Source organism: Pyxicephalus adspersus, chromosome 4 (assembly GCF_032062135.1).
Source record: "Pyxicephalus adspersus chromosome 4, UCB_Pads_2.0, whole genome shotgun sequence".
NCBI lineage: Eukaryota > Metazoa > Chordata > Amphibia > Anura > Pyxicephalidae > Pyxicephalus > Pyxicephalus adspersus.
The window spans coordinates 48,397,340-48,419,275 of NC_092861.1; the positions used below are offsets into that span (position 1 = coordinate 48,397,340).

The window sequence follows — 21,936 nt, forward strand, 5'->3', positions numbered from 1 at the left end:
TTTGCCGTTGCCTTTTTTGCGCATTAGGCTTCTCCTGCTGCACAGATGTAAGATTCTTGTACAGGAGTCCGTGGAGACTGTGAGGGTGGCTTATATATTCCTGCTGTGAGAACAGGGACAGCAACTATAATTTATTTTCAAATGCAAAATGATGACTAATTAATTTTGCTTGGAAAGGCAGATATTCAGGGGAAAAGAACAGCAAGGATAAAACTGGTGGGAGAGAATAAACAGACTTGTCAAAACATGCTGTGCTGGCGATGCACCATGGCTGATTTCCTGGGGAGTTGCTGTAATTGGATGTGCTCTGCCATATGGCTGTGTTATCATGTACCTTGTTTACCCCTAAAGATGTGCAGGGCACATGCAGAGTTAACCCTTAAATGGCAGCAATATAGGAACCAACCTAAATAGTGCTTTCTGGCTATTTTTAATTACAGTTAGCTTTAAATCTGCTTTGTCTCTGCAGAAAGTATTTTGCATATTAGCTCCCCTCTATATTTTTTATATCAACAAATAAATAGTTTCATAATTACTGCATTAAATGATTTCTGCATCAAAGCGTGTGCTGTATCTGTATGCATACTAGCACACTGTAAATACTCTTCTTTGCAGCAGATTTAAAGAGATTCTTGGTAAAACATTACTTGTATGCGAAATGGCAACATACAAATTTACACACAATCTGCCCTGAACCTGCTAGGAAAATTAATAAGTCAGTTCCTTAACTAAGCCTTTTCCCTCCTACCATCGTCCTCTCATTTTCTAGGAATGTGCAATTATACTGGACCAACTCCTCCGCCATAGAACCTTTTATATAACCGCTAAGGGTAACGGCAAATGGAAATACTATGGAGTGTCACTTAATTGACAGCTCTAAGTATGCAGGATCTGCTGACCTCAAAGTCATACACAAAATAAGACTAGCAAACCATAGCAGAAAAAACATAGTATGTTAACAAAGATACAATAAAAGGAAAGCGGAGGTATCTCTGGGATGTACTACAGTGAAGCCCATAAGCAATCCTGGGTGGAGACCCCGGACAAAACAAAGGGGTTGGTTAAATTCTCTTTTGCAAAAGTATGCCGAGGATTTTTATGATGCATAATTGTAACACTAACAATTAAGATTATGTAAACATTTACAATTTATTGTTTTTCTCTTAAAACAACATAAAAACATTAATTCTTTTACATACAAATTGTCAATGCATGACCAGGATACTGCAATGATGTTGTTTAGTTTGTTTTAAAAGGTCCTTGACACGTTTCACCCGTAGGCTTCATCGGAAAGTTACCAGCATTCCATAAATCTATTCATGTGTTATCCATCAGGTTCATTGCATGAATCAATTGTATCTCAGAATAAAAGATTTTCACTAATGCATATCATCATAACAAGCTTTTCTATTTGGATATGGTTGCCAATTGTTTGACTGTGTACTTATTTCCCCAGAGAGTGCTTTATAATGTCAAAAATCATCTTACATTCTGTCATTTTCCAGCCCAATACACTCGAATACCTTAATATTTCAGAGAGTATTATGAAAACTCAGTCATGGCTCAACCACCTCCTTTGCTCTCCAGGTGGTGTTTATATACTGCAGAGTCCAAAACTGCATCAAGTAGAATTATGGGCTCCTAAACTGTTCTCCAGTTCCAACCATCGGGAACAACTACATGTAAAACTATGGATTCTGTTGTTGTCATAATTGCAAACATTCTTTCATAAGCGCAATACAGATTAGTATCTCTAATAATATCTGAAATGGATGGAACAATATTGGAATTTCAATTTTTCAAAATATTGTTTGGCTGCCAATAAGATATGTATAATTGGAGTTGTGGCTTCTGGATGTATAGATCAATACCTATATGAAGTGTCCCTAGTTGGAGTGTTAAAACATTTGGTCTGTTCTCCAGTTCCATGAATACAACTTATAAGGTCCATGCTGAAACCAAAGTAATATGTGGGGAGCCTCCTGCGTCATGCACAACACAAGAACACTGGCAGCATTGACGGGGTTTTACTACCGATAAAAGCTTTTATAGGAAATGAGTTGTGATGTAGGAGAAAAAAGGAAGGATTATCCAGGATTTAAATGCCTGTAAAGTGATGGATTATTCTTCTAACTTCTACCTCAAGGACAGGACCAAAAAAGATGCAACATTGTACCAATCCCACCATGGCATCTCCAACAATGCTCAGTTTTAACCAGTTAGAACAATTTAAGCTTAGTCTACACGGACGTTTTCCCCAGCATTTACCCTGAGTCTTTAAAAGCCCATGTTTGAAATTCCCATGGATTCCAATGATCTAATCTTCACCAGGACCTTTCCTTGAGGCACGTTTACCTTGTGATTTAGGTAGTGATAAATATACACACATCTTGTCCTATTCATTTTGAATCTAAACATTTAGTTAGAAAACTTGCTTCTTTTTATGTGTTTGTATAAATAATTTAAACATGAACGTGAGAAGATTGTATTTGGCTTCAGTAAACTTTAGTTTAGGTTTTCTAGCAAGGGCTGGTTTATAATTGCTGACAGGTTCTCCTGATGGGATTATTTGAATAATAAACATTTACTTGTTAGGGAACAGCCTGGGCAGTGTGTCATTGCTCTACAAGTTGCAGCCTACAAAAAAACAACAAAAAATAGATATAGTCATTAATCACCTGCCTCCTGACTTCCTAATATAGTTCTTTAGACCTGTTATAGTATATTGGGCATGTGTCAGTCATATACTGGAATCATGTCTGTTCATCATTGCTTTAGATAATCACAATATAATGAATGGTGCAAGCACTGATTTATCAGACATTGCAGTATAAAAGATGGCTAGAGTACAAAATGTTTTCCATGGAGTGATTGTGTGGGCATAATTATTGTCACAGGAGTAAAGGAGGTTATTTAATTACACAGCCAGCTGGAAACATACAGGAATGGATACATCAATTATTCCTAAATGACAGTATGTACAATAGGTTTTCTGTATCATTAAAGAAAACATAAAATCTACAATCATTATGATTTTAGCATCCAAGCAAACCCCTGGGAAAGCCTTGAATAATTTTATTTATAATTTTATTTACTTTTATATAGTTATAGAAAAAGACCAGTCTTTGTATTTCTTCTTCTACAAAATAACTTGTAATTCTCTGTTAAATTGTTATCAATCCCTTCACATGGTAAATGAGGTATGCAGCCTTTACTGGATGGTAACTTGACAAATGTGGATTAAGTCTAAATTTACTCAAATTCCAAGGCTATGTGCACGCGTTCAATAATTGTCGTTGGAAAGGATCTTTCACAAATCCTTTCCAACAACAAAAGACTGAACAAGTGCTAGGAGTACAGCGCAGCCTTATGGAGAGCGATAAGGATCGGCGGGAGGAGAACGATGGATCGGCGGCTCCCCTCTGTGCTTCCTTCCCTTCACTTCCATTACGTTCGTTAGTGGATCCGCTAGGATAAGCGCTGTACACACGCCAGATTCTTGTCTGATACCTAGCCTTAGTTTTTGCTCTGCCTGTGCCATGCTTATTGTTGGCAAAAAGTCAGGTACAAGGTTTCATAAGATAGATTTCAGGTTCACCAAATACAAAAGTCACAGGTACAGGACATGCTTTTATATTCTAGGTAAATGTTAGTAATTACTTTTTTATTTGAAAAAGGAAAACTCATAATGTAGATGTACTTCAGGAATGTTCACATATGAAAAAGTAATGTACCTTAGGAGGTATATATTAATATTAATATGTGTGGTAATTCATGATAGATTTCAATATTACAGATTAGCTTTATTATGGTACATTTTATTGCAGAATTTTATTAACTGTGTTAGTGAAAGCATAATAAATCTGAGAATAGTGCTATCTTGAAATGTTTTTCTTTCATGTTTGCCCTTCTATCCATGTATCTAGGGATTAGAAGAACTCCTACAGGGTAGCAGATAGGCCTATAATATATACAGATCTCTGCATGAATATCTATTACATTCTCATTGTGTCGAGTCTCTTGGCAAGCTTTCGGAGAGCTGTGTGCCTTTTGCAGCCTTTTATGAGCTCCTCATGCAAATATCAGATAGCGTTTATTGAGTGCATGTCAGCTAGACTGTTCAACAAGGAGAAAACTGGTTGTATTGATTTCAATATCATACAAGGTCTGGAGGTCTACCCTCCAAAGGCAAGGGTTTATTTAGTCCTATTTGTTTTGTTTGCAGGTGAGCATATAACAAACAATAGAATAAAATAATAATGAAATAAAACTGAACTGACTCTAAAACATTCCATTTTTGGGTCAAAAGAATATGGTGCCCACAGCAGTCAATCGGGTGTGGGTGTTACCTTTAACTTGCAACACACTCCATCTGTCTCCCTTTTTAACCAATAATAATTAATTTGCAGTGATCTGTAATAAATGGAATCTCAAACTAGATACTCCTCACTAATAGGTGTTCAATCACTATAGTCTACGCACCATTAATGACCTAATAATAATAATCTTTTGCTATTGTGATATTTACGTTTGCAACTTGTGAATGATGAAATTCTCTTGGACCAGGACCCCAAACATTTTTGCAGTGAAATATAGGCTTTTTTAGAGTTAGAATTGGATGAAATTGTACATTTTATGTACATTTTTATTGTACATTTTGGATGAAAGTGTAACATTTTAGTAAATTTACCAAATGAATGACTTCTGCAATTGACAGTAAAAAGCACAAATCTAAAACTTTATGGCCTAAAAATAGCTGAAGACATTAAAAATGTAATGTCTTATAAACATCAAGTTACCTCTGTGTTACCACTGCTCACGTGTTTTTTGCATGTCATAATTTAATAAATTTTTTTATAAATGGGAGGTCACCTAACAAAAGACAATGTCCCTGTCCGTCCAGGAGGATTCCTTTGGATTGCAGCTCAGATCCTACAATTATATACTCTTTCAATGAACTGTCTTCTTGTGAGATTTCATCTGCTCTGTGTTTCACATACATCTTCCTCAAAAAAACATACAACAACAACTACAGATAAACTAATACTAATTCTTACAATTTTCTCCTTATAGGATGAGGAATCCATAAGTGGCCCCAATAGTGTAAGCAGACCTTCCATTTTGGTTGAAGGTCTGTTTGAAAGCTCAACTCTAGGGCACACAATTTTCCCCCCAGTCATCTCTAGGCAGGTCTCATGACACTGCTTCTTCTTACTCTTTACCCCTTCTCTGGCTCAGGTCAATCCTTGTCAGATAGGGCCGATGTGATGGTGTCTGTGACACTCCCTGCCATAATACGGTGTGATTGAAGGGTGCAATGGTGCTGAATCCCTTAGTGAGTAAGGCCAGGATGCCCATTTATTAAATTAGAGAATATATTCAGATTTTCTGCTGTGATATGTTTTCGTCAGAGATAAGTATTTTACGGCACTGCTTTTTATTTTGTAACCTTTATAAAGCCAATGGAAATATTAATATTTTTTAATATTAGTCTTGATCTTAATTCAACATTCAGTATGTTGTGGCTGGACTTGAAAAAGAACTTGAGTGGAAAAGTAAATAAAACATTTGAGATCAGTTTGAGATTCTTCCAGGGCTTTTCTGACCTACTTCTCACCTACATTTGACTTTCTTGAGGTTATTTCAAGCTGCTTGAGAAAATCAGTTCTGAACAAAAGCATTTGCTCACAGACCATTCACATACAACATCAATGATACTAGAGAGAGTTGGGGCAGTTTAATAGAAGAGAACAAAATCAATACCTTGATACAGATTGCTGAACCACACCGGCTGTATTTGTTGCCAAATGCATCTGTTAAATAAGATTTTAAAGTGGTGGATATTTGTACAACCAGTTTTTTTTATATTTTTATTTACCTGAAATGTAACTTAACTCCCTTTCAGAAATCTACTTTCATGTGGATTTTTTGTTCTGTTCCAAACAGTGTCAAATAAACAATATGAATCCACCATATTGTGATGTTTGATAGTAAAACATGAACACTTTCAGGGGGGTGTATGCTTTTTTAAAGTTACTTTAATTTCTCTAAGTTTTCACCCTCGTAAAATATGCCAGAATTGTGAATGCCAATTAAACACCCACTCTCACTGTCAACTGATGTATTAACGAATAACGGTATGGAATCTAGCAATGTAGTTTTAGAAATGGACTATAAAAGATGCCAATTGATTCTGCAGGCTTTGTTACACTTACATAGTTCATCTTTAATAGCGACCATTGTTTAGGTAAATTTACATTAAAATATTTAATTTCTTCTCGGTCTGACACTTTTTTCCTTTTCTTTCTCCAGAGATATCATGATTACACATTTTGATCCCAGCATCACCTATGATGGACTATGTAATGAGGTGCGAGACATGTGCTCCTTTGACAATGAACAGCTATTCACAATGAAATGGATTGACGAAGAAGGTAATAATTTCTAATGGCAAAACAATTTAAATAGTTTTTTTTATATTAAAGGTAGAAAAGTTTTTCTGATGAGTTTACACATTACAAGAGTGTTCAAACAGAAGACTACATAGCAACACCTATTTATTTTTTTGCTATAGTCTCTTACTTTTTGCTTTTGTTTAATTTGCCAAAGCCACTGTTCACAGGTATTCCGACCCACAGTTTTAACGCCTGTGAACCCTGAACTACAAGAACAAATGGGTTCCTAATTGCTTATTGATGGCACTTTGTTTTTTGTTTTTGTTTGTTTTTTTGTTTGGGTTTTTTAGGGGCTTTTTTTATATCTGGAATGCCTAAATGTTCATGAAATATTTGTTACATCTCTCAAAACCATTTTATGTATGAGCAGACCATCGATATCTTAGCCCCTGAATATTGTTTTATGAAAAACAATTCTGTCCACACCCAGGCCATCATAGCTTCCCCCCTTCCCATGGGGACAATGGCCCTGATTTAATAAAGCTCTCCAGGGCTGGAGAGGATACACTTTCATCAGTGAAGCTGTGTGATCCAGCAAACCTGGAACAGATTTCTTAAGTCATTCCAGGTTTGCTGAATCACCCAGCTTTACTGATGAAAGCGTATCCTCCCCGGTCTTGCAGAGCTTTAATAAATCGGGCCCAATGTTGTTACTGCTTGCTTTGTATGACAAATCTTACCTGTACTCCTTTTACCATCTTGTACCTTAGAACAGAACATAGCTAGTTCTAATCAGGAAAGCTTCGTTGCCATGATCTAGTCATAGGGAGATCCTGTGGTTTGCTCCCTCTAAATTCATAACTATTTTTACATTTTTTTGTTATTTCCATAGTAAAACCATGTAATGGGGGCCACATATTTGTAAATCGACCCACACAAATAAAGGGTTTAGGTCATAGTCGATTCAATGCCAATCATTTATTTCCACCATGGCTAGGTGCAGCTAATTTTGACATTCACCTCAAATGGTTTTTGCATTAATATGAAAACCAAATGCATCACTTTTATGACCATAGCAACAGTCTACTAGATTGTAAGCTCTTCGGGGCAGGGTCCTCTCCTCCTGTGTCACTGTCTGTATTAGTCTTTCATTTGCAACCCCTATTTTATGTACAGGGCTGCGTAATATGTTGGCGCTATATAAATCCTGTTTAATAATAATAATAACAGTGCAAGTTTGTGTGTTAGCTTTAAAAGTAATTGACGACAAGTTATCTACAGATCCTGATCTTTCAGATTATTGATACACAGGTGGGCACAGAACAGAACAAAAGTACTTTTAAGTTCTTAAGTGGTTAAGTTTACAATAAGTTTTTGACTGTTTGAATATAGTATATCTTTTTATATTGTAGTGGGGAATCAATGGTAATGTGAGCTTTGGTAGATGTGAGCCCCTCTTTGTGCACTGGTGGGTTATCACTATTATAAAACTTACCATCAAATCAAACTATTCTTTCACTTCCAATTTGAATTTCTTTATACTATATCACTGTATAAAGCTAACGTCAGCACAAAAAATATAAACCAACCTGGATATTGTACAGTTGTTTGTTCTTTATTGTCTAGCTCCATCTGGCTTTAGTCAGTGTTAATTGTAATCCTCAATGCACCTTTTTCCAAGAATTCCAGCTGTCCCATCTACCAACATCTCACATCTATTTTTATTAGCGTGTGGTTTCCTGGTGTGATAAACACATTATCAAATTAAACTCTGAAATTAGGTAGTCACTAAGTGTGTGCATAAATATACATATATTTTAATTATAATTTGTCCCATGTTGGAGGGACTTTTCAGTAAAATTATATTCCATAAATCCCAGATACCTAGAAACATTACATGTGTTTTTCCTGCAAACAAAATCCATCTTGGCTTTTTGTAAAATTTTAAAGCAGAACTAGAGTATGGATTATTAATACAAACTGTTGTTATAATGCAAATGGAAGTATTATTGAATTTAGTTCTATATTTTAGATGTGTCAGTTTAGCTTTTATTTTTTATGTTTTGTTTTTCCTTTTCCCAGTACAGTTAGGTTAAATAAAGCTGACAGAAGCGGCATTGCTCATTTTACCTATGATCACATAGATCACACTATCTCCCCCAGGCCCTGTACCTGCTATCAAGTATTTGAAAGCTGTATTTTCCCAACCATTAACACTCCATTGTGGCCCAGCTTTGAAATTACCTATAGACAACTGTAGTGAAGGGGAAAGTAATGCATATAGCTTTGTCTCCAGGCTATGTCATATATCACCTGGCATTTGGTGGAGTGTCACATTAACTTATTTACTTTTTTGATAGGCCCTATTTAATTGAAATGCTAATTTCTGCAAGTCACTGTGCAAGCTCCAATTGAATTTTCTGTGCTTCACACAATATAAATTTTGTTGACTATAGGAATTTCCACAGACACATGTCCTTTTTTAATAACATTCTTCTATTGTAAGACGTTCCCCAGGGTAGTGAGTTCATTAGAAATCTGATGTAATGACATACAGTATATTTGAAATAAGAATATGAGTTTAAAGGATAAAACAGTGATATATTTCACTTTAATATGTCTTTAGCTATGTGTGTGTGTATAATATATAAAAAATTGTTTGAAAAAAAAAAAATAAGTTGCTGCTGACTGTGACAACAATACTCCAAATTCAAAAGCAGTGCAAATCATTGCCACATAGTTACAAGAAACTTCATTAGGTGGACTTTGAAGGCATGCAAATACACCTAAAATTAGGTTCTGCAGTTTATTAGAGGCAATAGTTCTACTTTAAATATGAAAACATTGCAGTGTCTGTTGTCTCAGATGGGTGAGCTGTATTTTTCATTGTTTGTTTCCCTTTGTATGTTATAACAGGAGATCCGTGCACTGTCTCCTCACAGTTGGAGCTTGAAGAAGCTTTCCGGTTGTATGAACTAAATAAAGACTCCGAGCTTCTAATTCATGGTGAGCAAATAATGTATTTATTTTAAGTCATTGTAATCAATAATAAGCGGTTGGTTAGCTAGAAAAAGTAATCTTGTGTAAAACATTGGACATTAGAGGTGCTGGTGTAAAGGTGCTGGTAAGACAATAAAATGAAATGATTAGGTCATTTAGTTCCAAATATACAAAGAAAAAGGATGAATATATGAGTAACACTAGCTGTTCAGTGATATTACAATAAACATCATGTTGTATTCACAGTGTTTCCTTGTGCTCCTGAGAGGCCTGGGATGCCCTGCCCTGGAGAAGACAGTAAGTACAGTCTGTTTTTTACACATATTTTACAGACATCAGCAAAGTCATAATGCTTACTCCGACTCCTTCATCTAGTTTTGTCAGATCACGTTTGATTTATACTTTAGGAGGTGATACGCTTTATGTCCACTTGAACGCAAATTTCTGGGTTTGTAGTAGCAATCCATGTTTGTTTTCTTTCTCAAAATAGGAAAGTGACTGCTCAAACTAAATGGGTTCTAACCAGTTAATGGTTTCATGACATGATAAACCAAAAATGATCTCCATTGAGAAACATTACAGGTCCATAAGGCGAAACACCAGACCAGCAGCAAAGTAGTACAGATAAATGTATTTATGTTGAGCCTTTTAATGGAGACAGTGCTGTCAGGACTTCAACAACCCCTTGTCTTCTGTCTGAATAATAAAAGTGCCATAGTGCATTAATGATTTGAAAAAGCTCCCTTTACAATTCTCTTTAGCTTTGTGGCACAGACACAGATCAGAGTTCTGATAGGGTTGTATTGCTGACCCGTTCTCCCCCAATCTTGATTCTTTTATGCAGTGTTTACAGCAGGTTTATATCAGGTTGATATCAGGTTGATTACATTTTAACAAATGTTATTGCTTTAAAAGTGGACCTTGGTTCAAAAAGTAAATTGAAGATTAATGGAAGTCCTGTTTTTCTGGAAGCCCCTCCTACAAAAATGTTTTTAAAAAGTTCTCCTGAAAAAAAAAAAATATATATATATATGATATACAAATATTTACATTTAGGAAAAATAATAATTCCATTTTATGTGTTTGTAATTAGAGTCTATCTACAGACGTGGAGCAAGAAGATGGCGAAAGCTGTACTGTGCAAATGGTCACACATTCCAAGCAAAGAGATTTAACAGAGTAAGTATTGCTTCTTAATGCTGTTTTAGAAGATACGCAACACAATTCTAGACTGTTGTGCTGCAATAAACTACACTTTCACCCTAAGGAATTCTCCCTTTTTTGTATTTCAATGTTTTTATTAGATTTCTTCATATTTAAAAGACATATATAACTTAGCCTGTAACAATAACATTTTCAAATTTTGACAGTTTGATAACAACAATTAAAACATTTTAGAATGGGTAAAATTTCACCAATTAACATCCTATTAATAATAAAATTCTCAAAATACTATAAAAAAAGAACATTTCTAACCATGCCCACATTCTTTGGACCCCTATTCGGGATCACCTAGGATAAATCACTATATTTATTCCCTTGAGGAAGGGAAAATACTCACTCTACATAGTATGATTACCGAGAAGTATTTACATCTAATTAGACCTGTAATGAAGTCAAATCAAATTTGTCTAGGGTATTATTCAGTGTATGTGTTAACCTGTCGTTCACCATCACCCAGTTCATTTTAGCAAAGAGTGGTTATGGATATTACATTCAGTTTTCATGATATGGCCTGTGTAATCCTGGCTGTCAAAAGAATGAGTTTGGCTAATTTCTGGGCTGGTTTGGATCTAATTTAGTTCACTTTACTAAACAGCCCCTTCAGGAGAGCTCTGTATGTCTATTTGCAGTACTGCCGAGATGATATTAAAGATGTCAGACCAAAAGCTCTGAGCTTTTGGGCAGGATCGCCACATGTGTTCCATTGTACCCCTCTTCTCTCAGCCTCTGAAACATAATGGGGAGGAGGAGTGATTTTCAGGAAACCAAATACCACCTCTGCAGTACTTTGTTATAGGCCTCCACTAGTGCAGAGTTGACCGATGTTTTGGAGAGGGAGTAGGGCACATCACTCCTTTCCTCCAGATCCCAGGAAATACCTAAATTGGCCTCGCATGAACACATATATTTGGATGGAGTAGCTAAGGCTGCATATATAATGGATATTTTTTTGATTGTAAATGAAATGTTATGTGAAAAGTGTTTACCATGACACACATTCTTTTCCTGATATAGTGGAGTTAGTTGTACATATTATAGTTTGAATTAGGCACTGGTACAGACACTTAATACATTTTTTTTATTACGGTAGTAATTTGCATGGGTGAAAAGGTTCATGCTCCTACATATTTACAATGTATTGTTATGTGCAGGCTGTGTACAGCAGACAGAAGTATACTGTTTAGTGATTATGTCTGCTCTCCTAGATTCACTGCAGACAGCTGACTGTGTAGGAGTCTCATGCAGACAGTCTGTTGAAATGAAATGTTTTCATGTGTTTTCTCTTCTTCCAGCGAGCGCACTGTGCCATCTGCACCGACCGGATATGGGGGCTAGGACGGCAAGGTTATAAATGTATCAACTGTAAGCTGTTGGTTCATAAAAAATGCCACAAGCTTGTTAGCATAGAATGTGGGCGACATACAATAGCTGTAAGTAACAATACCAGTCACATGAAGAAGCAAAATGTCAAGAGAAATGTTTTATATTTTCATAGACCAAAAGAAAAAAAAAAAAACAATTATTCAGTCTTCAGTCAACATCCTTATAAAAAAATCATTCATCAATACAAACATGTATGCTTAGTCATTTTAAATATTTTTTTAATGATTCAAAATGTTTAACTAATCAAGTGTCTAATGGATTGAAAAGATTACATTCATTGCAGTATACAGTGTATGGCTAACTTTATAGTGGTCAATATTCTGCAGCATTTCAGCCTATAGAAGCTGAAGCTTGGTTTTATGCTTCTAAAGAGGTCTTGGAAATGAGCAGCATATTGACTTATTTTTATGGTGTTGCTTTGCCAGGTAGAAAAACAGATTGGTTGGGAAAATAAGATTGATTGTTTTTGCTTCATATTCTAGTGAACATGGAATAGCCTGCAAATCCCCAAACCAAAACTTTAATTGTATTCATACTTTGTGTCCAATAAGGGAAATTAGCGAATATGATTATTTCAAGGAGTGATCAGATGGAAATAATGCTTGGAGTTCGAGCTTATTCCCTGATCACCATCAAGGGTACATAATTGCTTTAATTTACCACTGCTAATATTACAATCTAATACCTTGCTTATTGGTAATTTTATACTAGATGCCTAATAAAATATTTACTATCCAATTTCACTGATAGATCCTTGTTTGTTTAGTGCTCATAAGACAGACAACTATATGAATTAATTGTGTCTTTGTAGGTCAGCCCAGCAGTTATTTGCTATAGTGAGAGCTGCTACAAACCATGTTATCTGTATGTGAATAATTTATGTCATATTAATGTGAACAAAGATTTAATGCATGAGCGTTGTTTCATTAAGTGCATTCTGGATCTTTTTTGCAATAGAATTATTCTTTAGACATTCCAATGTGCGCATGAAAAACTAATTTAAGCGTTATTTACTAGCAAAGTGTAAATGTTGAGTGGCTTTACCCAGCAAATAAACCATGAACGTTAATACATACTGTATATCATAAGCCAATGTCTAGTTAGGGTGGATTAATATTACTATTGTTAGTTGAGTCTACATGATGAATGTATACACTTAAAGAATGACAAATGCAGTTTTTTAACTTGCAGGAGCCAATCATACCAATGGACCCACCATCTGTACACCCAGAACATCATGACCCAGGTAACATAAATGCTTGTAATTTGGGTAAACTAGGCTCTTAGAGTATTCACAGTACCTAGTAGTTTTGTATATATTTTCTGTATTTATTATGGTTTGGACTAAGGAACCTCAATATTTACCGTAATTTTTTTTATTTTTAAATGTTTTTAGGCAAATATTTATTAGACCAATAGCAAAATATTTAACACATGAAATGATATTTGATCTGTTTTTGTAATGGTTTTCAGAGTTATAATTAGAGGCCTGTGATGTGACACCTGACAAACATCCATTATATTTGGAATAGTGATGGTATCATCCCTGTGTTCAAAAAGTCCCACAGATCTACACAGCCACTGTTTCACCGTGGTGTTTTCTTTTTAGTTATTTGATAATGCTAGAAAGTTACATTCCCAAACATTGTTAACAAACCCTTATAGTGATTTGGAGCACATAGTGAAAATATCTTCATCTTTCCTTCCACCCTATTGTGGGAAATGTCCTCCCTTAACAGAACTCCGGCCCCATGGTGTCATCAATTATGGCTGAGTCCTGGTTGCAGCATGTTGATTGGCAATCATGTCCTCCTGCCAGTATGTGCATCTTGTGTTTAAGATTGCTTTTAGAGCAATGAAGCCCAATAGTAAATGCAACTGAAGTGTTGAACTAATGTAGAGAATAATGTCTGGTTGAATCATGACTATTCCCAGCAAATATTCTTTTCTAATGAAAGGATCTAAACTAGAATGGCTATTTTTCAGAACCATCCTTCCGGCACGGGAGTCAGGATATTTTGGACCAGGATGGGGAAGAAAAAGAGGTAAAATGATTTAAAATTTTTATTTGATTTTGTGACTTTTATTATTAAACTTTTCTATTTTCTAAGGCTTATTGTTGATCATTGTTTGGTTGTATGTGTGGTGCTCTGACATTCCTCAAGATGAAAAAGGAGAAATAGACCTTAATGGCACACTGTGTGAAGGAAATTGCACGTTCACTGCTGTATTGCTGGAAGAAAAGAAATTGCTTTTGTAATATAGCGGTGACCCTTAATCCATGCTATCATCTAGCTGTTACGTTTATGATCCCATGTCATTTGTTAAGTGGGATGAATTACGTTTTCATGGGAAATAAAATAAAGGTTTCCGGATATTAATGTTTTAAGTTTTAGATGTTATATCAGTTTTTCTATTACAATATAGAAAAAGAATTTTAAACAAGTGACCCGCAGTAGTCATCAAGTGTCAGTTGCCCTAAGAGACCTGGCAGACCTTCCTCCACCTTTACCTGTAAACACTTCTTTAAATGTATATTCCATGATCCTTACCGGGGCCCACTGGCTCCTAGACTTAGTGGTCAAGGTGGCTTCTGAATTACTTATTGAAGTGGACCTACATCCCTAACAAAACATTACTATATATTTGGTTTGGTAAACCTTTTTCATTTGAGCCATGTTTAATATTTTTGAACACCTAGAAGTCCAAAATTCCCAAACATATGGTATCCAATGTAACATAGTATAACACTAAATGTTGTTTGTGGTGCTGTACTGTACAGCTAGTTCAAGCAAACATGTAGTGGTATTGAAATGGTTTTCCCCCATTTTGGTGCCTATCATTATATAGTAATATGTTCTGCTAGTGTCCTCAATATTGCACCCCCCCCCATATAGTGCCTTTTAATATTCTGCTCCCCTGTATGGTTCCCAACATTATTGGATTGCACTTCTCCAGTATTGCATGAACATATATTCATTTCATATTCTTCTTACACTTGATAGCCAGCCTTTAAAGTAGCAAATTGAATGTATTTTCTTCATTGTATGAACACCGCAATTCCATGGTTCTTCTCTTAAGCTTCAGACATAGACATCTTTCTTTTTTCACAATAATGAATTCCATGTGGTGAATTGCTAGGGCGCTTTTGTCTTTTATCAGTATTCTTCCATGAATAGTATTGTTCCCAAATCATCCTCTTCTTGTCTTGATGCTGAACACCATGTCAATAGCTACAAAATGCTGCTGTAACATGAAATGATAGCACCTTTCATCTGTTCTTTGTGAACGTGATCTCTTTGCAGGCTAGGAACAGCAGGGAGAGTGGTAAACCCCCCTCCAGCCTTGGTCTGCAGGATTTCGATTTACTTAGAGTTATTGGAAGAGGCAGCTACGCCAAAGTACTGCTGGTGAGGCTAAAGAAGACAGAACGCATCTATGCAATGAAAGTGGTCAAAAAAGAATTGGTCAATGACGATGAGGTTGGTAGCTCCAAAAGTTAGTCTTTGTCTTCTTCTTTAGGTTATATACTTTTAACATTGCATAGGCTTGTATTGTTATAGATTTTATTCTTCATAGTGTAGTCAGTTACGCAAGGTAATTCTGCTTACCAGTGCTTATAACCAGATAGATTTAATTTTAACTTTGCTTTATATTTAAAGGTTAGAGAAAATTATGAAAACCAAAAACTGTAAATTAAAGCATAGATCAGAGTTATGTGAGCATGTTAATCTTGCAAGCAAGAAATTATTTTTTTAATGTCTGCAATTATACATGACTATTTTTCACATGCATGATTTTGTTTATTTTTTATAATGAATAGCTGCAATAGGGGCTGTGAAAAAATGCTGTGTTTTATCTTTAATATGTTTTCTCTGCTCAGGTGGATTTTTTAAAATTTTGCCAGGTCATACCATCATAGCATTGGATAAAATGAACCATGCAGTTTAAAAAAAGAACATATCATTTATTTCAGACTTGTTTAAAAGGCAAACAATAGTGATAACAATTATTGCAAAGAAAAAACTATAAAATAAATTAGGGAAAAGAAACACACAGTTGTCACGTTACCAGTCAAGGATACTCCCTGTTAAACAGACTACTTCTTTAGAATTATGTTACACAATAGACTTATACAGCAAAGCACAATTGAAAAAAATAACAAAAATAAAAATATTGAACCAAAAATATAAATTGTATGAGTTTTTTTTATATTATGATTTTTTTAATGTCCAAAAAAATGGTGTTTAAAAAAAATTGTTTCCTTTATTTTTCATTCTGTTATTTTTTCAGTTGTGTTTTGTTGTACAACCAATTGTTGTTCCCATTAAACATGTCACAATACCATGTTATGTCCTGATTGTATAATCAACCCCCTCCCCAACTGGAATATGTATATACAACATATAAACTATTTGTAACTATTTCTTATAGTCCAGTCATCATTCTTGAAATTTTTTAAAAAAATCTTTCTATACAAAGACTAAGAGCAGTGCTCCTAACTGGTAAGAGGTAACGAAAAAGGGTTTCTTTTCCATAATTTTTCTTTCCAATAATTGCTTGGGGGGTATCCATGGATACCCCCTAGGCAATTACTGACCCGCTATAGTCTAGCCCAAGCCAAAGAAATAACTAGAATGATATGTATGCACATGCAGAGGAATCATAGTCCAATTGGCTCAATTTACAGCCAACAGTGTATCTTTCAAGAGTATGGCAGATGAAGTTGTCTTTTGATTGAGCATTGCTTAAAAAAAGTCTGTTTCTTTAATCACATATGGTTCTGGCATGTTGAAGAAAACGTTTGAAAGTTAGTATTCAGTATACAGCTCAAGAATGTGTAGTTACGAGTACAGTCGCCAAAGGAGGAACAGATCTAGTTATGAATGCCGTAATATTGACTGTTTAAACTAGTCAGCTGTATAGAATAAAAAAACCTGGGACTTTATTTTACAAGAAAAATATACAAGTACACAGATATGATAGTGCTAAAAAAATCAAATTATACAATATATTTACCTTAATAGTGTTAAAGCTGACCACACATGTTACAATCAGATTGTACAAGCAAGTTCGGTGCCATTAAAGCAAACCTGTCTTTGAAGGTATTTAGAAGACATTATTTACCACTTTTGCTAATACAAGCTGCTTGATATTCATACCGACCCAATTCCCTGCAATTGAGATGAACAGTCTTAACTTTGTAAAATTCTAAATTAAGATAATAGTGGAGACTTACAGTTGCATATCTTTCAAGTACACTCTCAGTTGATCCCGTGTGTTGAACCTGTTTCCTTGTATCTTTTGTAGAATTTCAGTGGTAAAATCTCTGTGCCAGAGTGTCCAGGTTCACTGATTTGCTATAACAACTAGTGATGCCTTTTAAGCTGTATTTACAGTTATGCTTTTCAATCATTCACTTTAATTGTTGCTACTCTAGCGCTTTGTACTGTGTGTTGCTTTTTTGGTGCAGTTCAGCTAAAATGGCATCCCAGCACATGGTTGGCCAAGGCATGTGTGATCAAGCAGACCGCAATACATAAAGAATATGTTTTGGTGCTACAGATGCATTGCCGGCCTTTATTCAAAATGAATGTCCTGCTTTTTTATTTGCACCCCTTATCATACACGTGTGGATTAGCAAGTGCACAAGTGTAAAGTGCTCCTTACTATTTTTTTATTTTTTGTACATTGTGGAAAGTGTAGCACAAATACTAAACCTTGACGTGATTACTTATGCATAATATGTGAAGAAGATTGAGAATCAAAAAGCCAGTAAGATATTATATCTATGGTTGCCAAAGACTTTACAAGAAATCTAGGTGTTGCTATTTTATAATGCATGATTGTATTGGTTTTATACTCTAGCTATTATTATCGTGTCTTATTTACTTTTCATCATGTGAACCATTAATCTCTTTCTGTTTGTGTTTGTCTAGGATATTGACTGGGTTCAAACAGAGAAACATGTGTTTGAGCAAGCCTCAAACCACCCTTTCCTTGTTGGCCTACAATCCTGTTTCCAAACAGAAAGCAGGTAATACTTACAGCTTCTCGCTGACCTGAGGCTTTTTCCTCCTGCAGATAATGTACTGAATAAATATAGACCACCGCTCCTGTCTGCGCGCTGCTGTGTTGATATATGACTTAGAGCTGATTTGCACTGTGATCACATATTTTGTGACTGCAAGTGGAGGTGGAAAAATTGACTGCTTAGTGTGCTAGCTTAGGAAGTGTCCCTTGGCATTAAAGGAACATTACAAGCAATGTCTTGTTTTTTCAGGAATGTATCTATTTGCGTTTGAAAAAATAAAGATTTGTAGTCTGTATGTGACAGGTTTATTTCATTAGGTTAGCAGAGTGAGTCTTTCACGTTATTGAATGTTTGCATTTGTTGATTTCAGGTTTTGTTTAGCCTGTTTAGACCTATTTATCAGGTTGCCTTTACATGCTTGGTAAATGCTGAAGATCTACACTAGACTCTGTCACTGGCTAGTGTGTTAAATGAAATTTCTCCAAGGATCATTTACATGAACAGAAGCTTTTTACACATACAGTAATTTAGAGACAGACAGGGCAAAACCAAATTAGATTGGTCTTTATAAATTAAGTATGCAGAAGTTACCCATAGTAGCCTGCAGGCTTTAGAGATCAGTCCAATGATTATTAGGTTATATCGACTGTAGTATTTTCCATACTGTGAACCTTCAGATACATTTAAGTTGTGTGATTTGTTTCAGGCTATTCTTTGTCATTGAATACGTAAATGGTGGTGACTTGATGTTTCATATGCAGCGTCAAAGGAAGCTTCCAGAAGAACATGCAAGGTTTGTCATTAGCAAGAATTTTAATTGTCCTTTCTTTTAAGACTGTCTGGTATATGTCTTGTATCACCTGGCAACACATATGTACAAAATAAATGGAATTTGCTGTTTACCCAAGATGATATAAGCATAATTAAATAAATTAAAAAAAACAGCTTTGAAAGGCACTAGGAATGCCTGCAGGTGCCGTTTTAATGTTTTTGCTTGAAACCCCTCCCAAGCACCCACCTAACTGTAGGAAGTAGAATATAACAGGTAGGGTAAACTGCTGTTTTTAACAGCTAATCAGACCATACCCTTAGAAGTGCTACAAAGTTCCTTACACCAGGCTACAACAAAGTCTGAGCTATGCACTGTTGGGAATGTCAGTATTGGGATCCATGGTCTCGGCATACCAGTCCTGGTCCTGAGCTGAAGATAGCTAGTTCCTGTTTTTCCCTCTTCACTGTCTGCCTTTTTCGGTGCATTTTCCACAGGTTTCTCTGCCTGCTCAAGCTTGTGTTATCTTAGCTTTGCTTATTTTCACAAATATGGTATTAATGTGGATCTGTGTCAAATAAAGGTTTGGTTTTGCACAATATCCCTTGTAGCATATTTTAAGGCATTGCACAGTAGTAGCATTCCTTTTGAACCCCTCGCCTGAAATCACCTGTCTGGTTGTTCTGTCACAATATTATTGGGTTTTGCAGAAAGATGAGAAAAAAAAGGGATCTCCCGTAACCATAATACATAAGCAACATATTCTTGTTGAAGAGAATGTAAATTGTGTTTTCCTGTGGTTATTGGTAAAGACATATTTACATATCAGAATACATATATGATTGTAGGATTTATTTTACACATATTACTTTCTAGTCTATATTCCCTGAGTGTAATAGACTTATTCTTTTCTCCCTCCAGGTTTTACTCTGCAGAAATCAGTCTGGCATTAAACTACCTCCACGAGCGGGGAATTATTTATAGGGATTTAAAGCTGGACAACGTCTTATTGGATTCTGAAGGGCACATAAAACTTACTGACTATGGCATGTGCAAGGTGAGGAAAATGGTTTATGGGTTTTGTCTAGTGAAGCGAATGCCTGCCCTATTCAGATGCATTCCAGGCAAACAAAACACTATATCACATATCATCCTCTGATGAATTAGAAACCCAGCAATGGCTCCTATCACAAAAACAATTGAGTTGAGGTTTCCTCTTGTGCTGATCTGCATTATTTAAAAAATCATACATAGCCCCTAACTACTTTAAGGCCACACTCACAGCAAGACTGTAAATGTTTAGTGTACTGGGTAAAGCCATGCCAGGTAAAATCTGCAACCCCCTTAATAATAAAATAGATTTAAAAAAAAATCGCCAAAGTTTATTAGCGAATTTCATTGTTATTGTGTTTGATCTAGGGCAGGGGGTAAATCATCTTCACTTGGGACATTTTGTGTATGTCTACTGCATACATAAAGTGAAAAGTTATGATACCCTATTATCCCACCTAGGATTTCAATTAATAATTAATGGTAGAATAATAGCTGTTTGTCAGTGTGGTTCTTTTTAGTTTTCTGAACTTGAATGTCCAGATTTGTCAGTTGCCATGAGCATGCAACACAGTCTAGTACAGACAGCCTGGTTCTTTCTCAGGATACCTAACAGGAAGAAATATTTCATAAGGCAAAGACATACCATATTCCATATATTTGTTCATGCTATTCATTCCCTTCCTGAACTTTGTAACCAGGTCTCATGAAATTACTTTTTAAAATGTCTTTTTATCGTCTTGTTCTGTGTAAATGCTGGAAGATTGGTAACATCCCTGTGTGATAGTAGGAGATATTTCTGCAAGTTTTTATCTATACACCTGGGTAGGTTACCAGATTATTGATCCAAGAACAGATCTTATTGTTTATCAGTTAGGAAATATTTTTCCCTTGTGGTAGATAATTGGTAAATGTTACACTACAATACTGTCTTATAAAGGAACAGAACCAAACAATTTCTGGTTCTTTATAAACATGGGTTACTTGTTACTTGTATGGTATATGCGTTTCAGGTCTGCATGTTTGCTTTTATATATGTGTATAATGACTGAGATGAGTATAGAAAATTTTATTTTTAGATTTTTAGTTTGTAATTTAGATTTTGTATACTACAGAAGTGATTGTTGTTTTTAATGACTAGTGTTTTTGCATATATTCTATTAAAGAATAAGAAATATATTTTCTTTCTAGTAGGTAATAAAGAAACATTTCATATAAATATTTCCTTTGTATTGCATGTAGCTAGTAATCTGCCAATGTAAGGCAACACAGACTTAGTCTATTTACACACATAGAATTTTTGATTGATTGTTTTCTGGACAGATGGTGGCATATGAACAGACGAGCACTGTACAACACAGCTCCTGTTCTGTGCTATGAATAGGGAAGGGGGGAGGATGAGCAAGGGGACACCCTGCTGTGTCCTCCTCCATTTACATGCATAGCTCCTATTATCATTTCATGCATAGCGGTGAATCATTCTTCACGGATCCGCCCTTGCGAATTGATGGGCGACATGGGACAACTGTGTTACACGTGTCAGATTCTCTGTCTAAAGGGACAATTTCTGATATGTGTACCCAGCCTAGTTTACTGCTATACTGTTAAAAGCTTCTGCCGGTTATCAAAGATTGCACACCGCTGAAAAAGGAAGAACCAACTCCCTTTCTGCAGGTAATGACCTATTTGGATTTTCAGAAATTGGAAACTATATTGTGTAAATGAATGCTTTCCAGTTTTTTGGACATATCTTGGCCAAATTCCCGGGTTCAGATACCTGAGCTTATTTTTATTGAGTTTTCCACAAGATAAGGTGGGACATAGATTGCTCCATTAGGTTGGAATCCAGTCAGCAGTGCAGGCATGATTCTGAAACCATTAGGTAGTAGTGGCTATAACACCATTCAGAGAAGAGGGAGGAAGGGAAGAAAACTGTGCAAGGTGACATTACTGCAGCGGTCTATCTCAGGATAAAATAATATTCATCATGATAGGGATTGTAACCTGTCCATTTAATGTGCTTCTCCAGAGAAGAGAGCTAGAAATAACATACTCAGCTAATCCGCAATTAGACCTTTATC

The 21,936-nt window shown here is 35.6% G+C and overlaps 1 protein-coding gene across 1 annotated transcript in view; it reads left to right on the plus strand.

Annotated features, from left to right (window-relative positions):
- Nucleotides 1-21,936, plus strand: part of PRKCI (protein kinase C iota) — a 53,459-nt gene that overhangs the window by 16,822 nt on the left and 14,701 nt on the right. Inside the window, exons 2-12 of the mRNA XM_072408093.1 lie at nucleotides 6,313-6,434; nucleotides 9,312-9,401; nucleotides 9,642-9,692; nucleotides 10,489-10,574; nucleotides 11,912-12,049; nucleotides 13,194-13,248; nucleotides 13,989-14,047; nucleotides 15,308-15,484; nucleotides 17,942-18,039; nucleotides 18,743-18,829; nucleotides 19,727-19,862. Of these exons, the coding sequence (XP_072264194.1) occupies nucleotides 6,313-6,434; nucleotides 9,312-9,401; nucleotides 9,642-9,692; nucleotides 10,489-10,574; nucleotides 11,912-12,049; nucleotides 13,194-13,248; nucleotides 13,989-14,047; nucleotides 15,308-15,484; nucleotides 17,942-18,039; nucleotides 18,743-18,829; nucleotides 19,727-19,862 (1,099 nt within the window). The remainder of the gene's footprint in view (nucleotides 1-6,312; nucleotides 6,435-9,311; nucleotides 9,402-9,641; nucleotides 9,693-10,488; nucleotides 10,575-11,911; nucleotides 12,050-13,193; nucleotides 13,249-13,988; nucleotides 14,048-15,307; nucleotides 15,485-17,941; nucleotides 18,040-18,742; nucleotides 18,830-19,726; nucleotides 19,863-21,936) is intronic.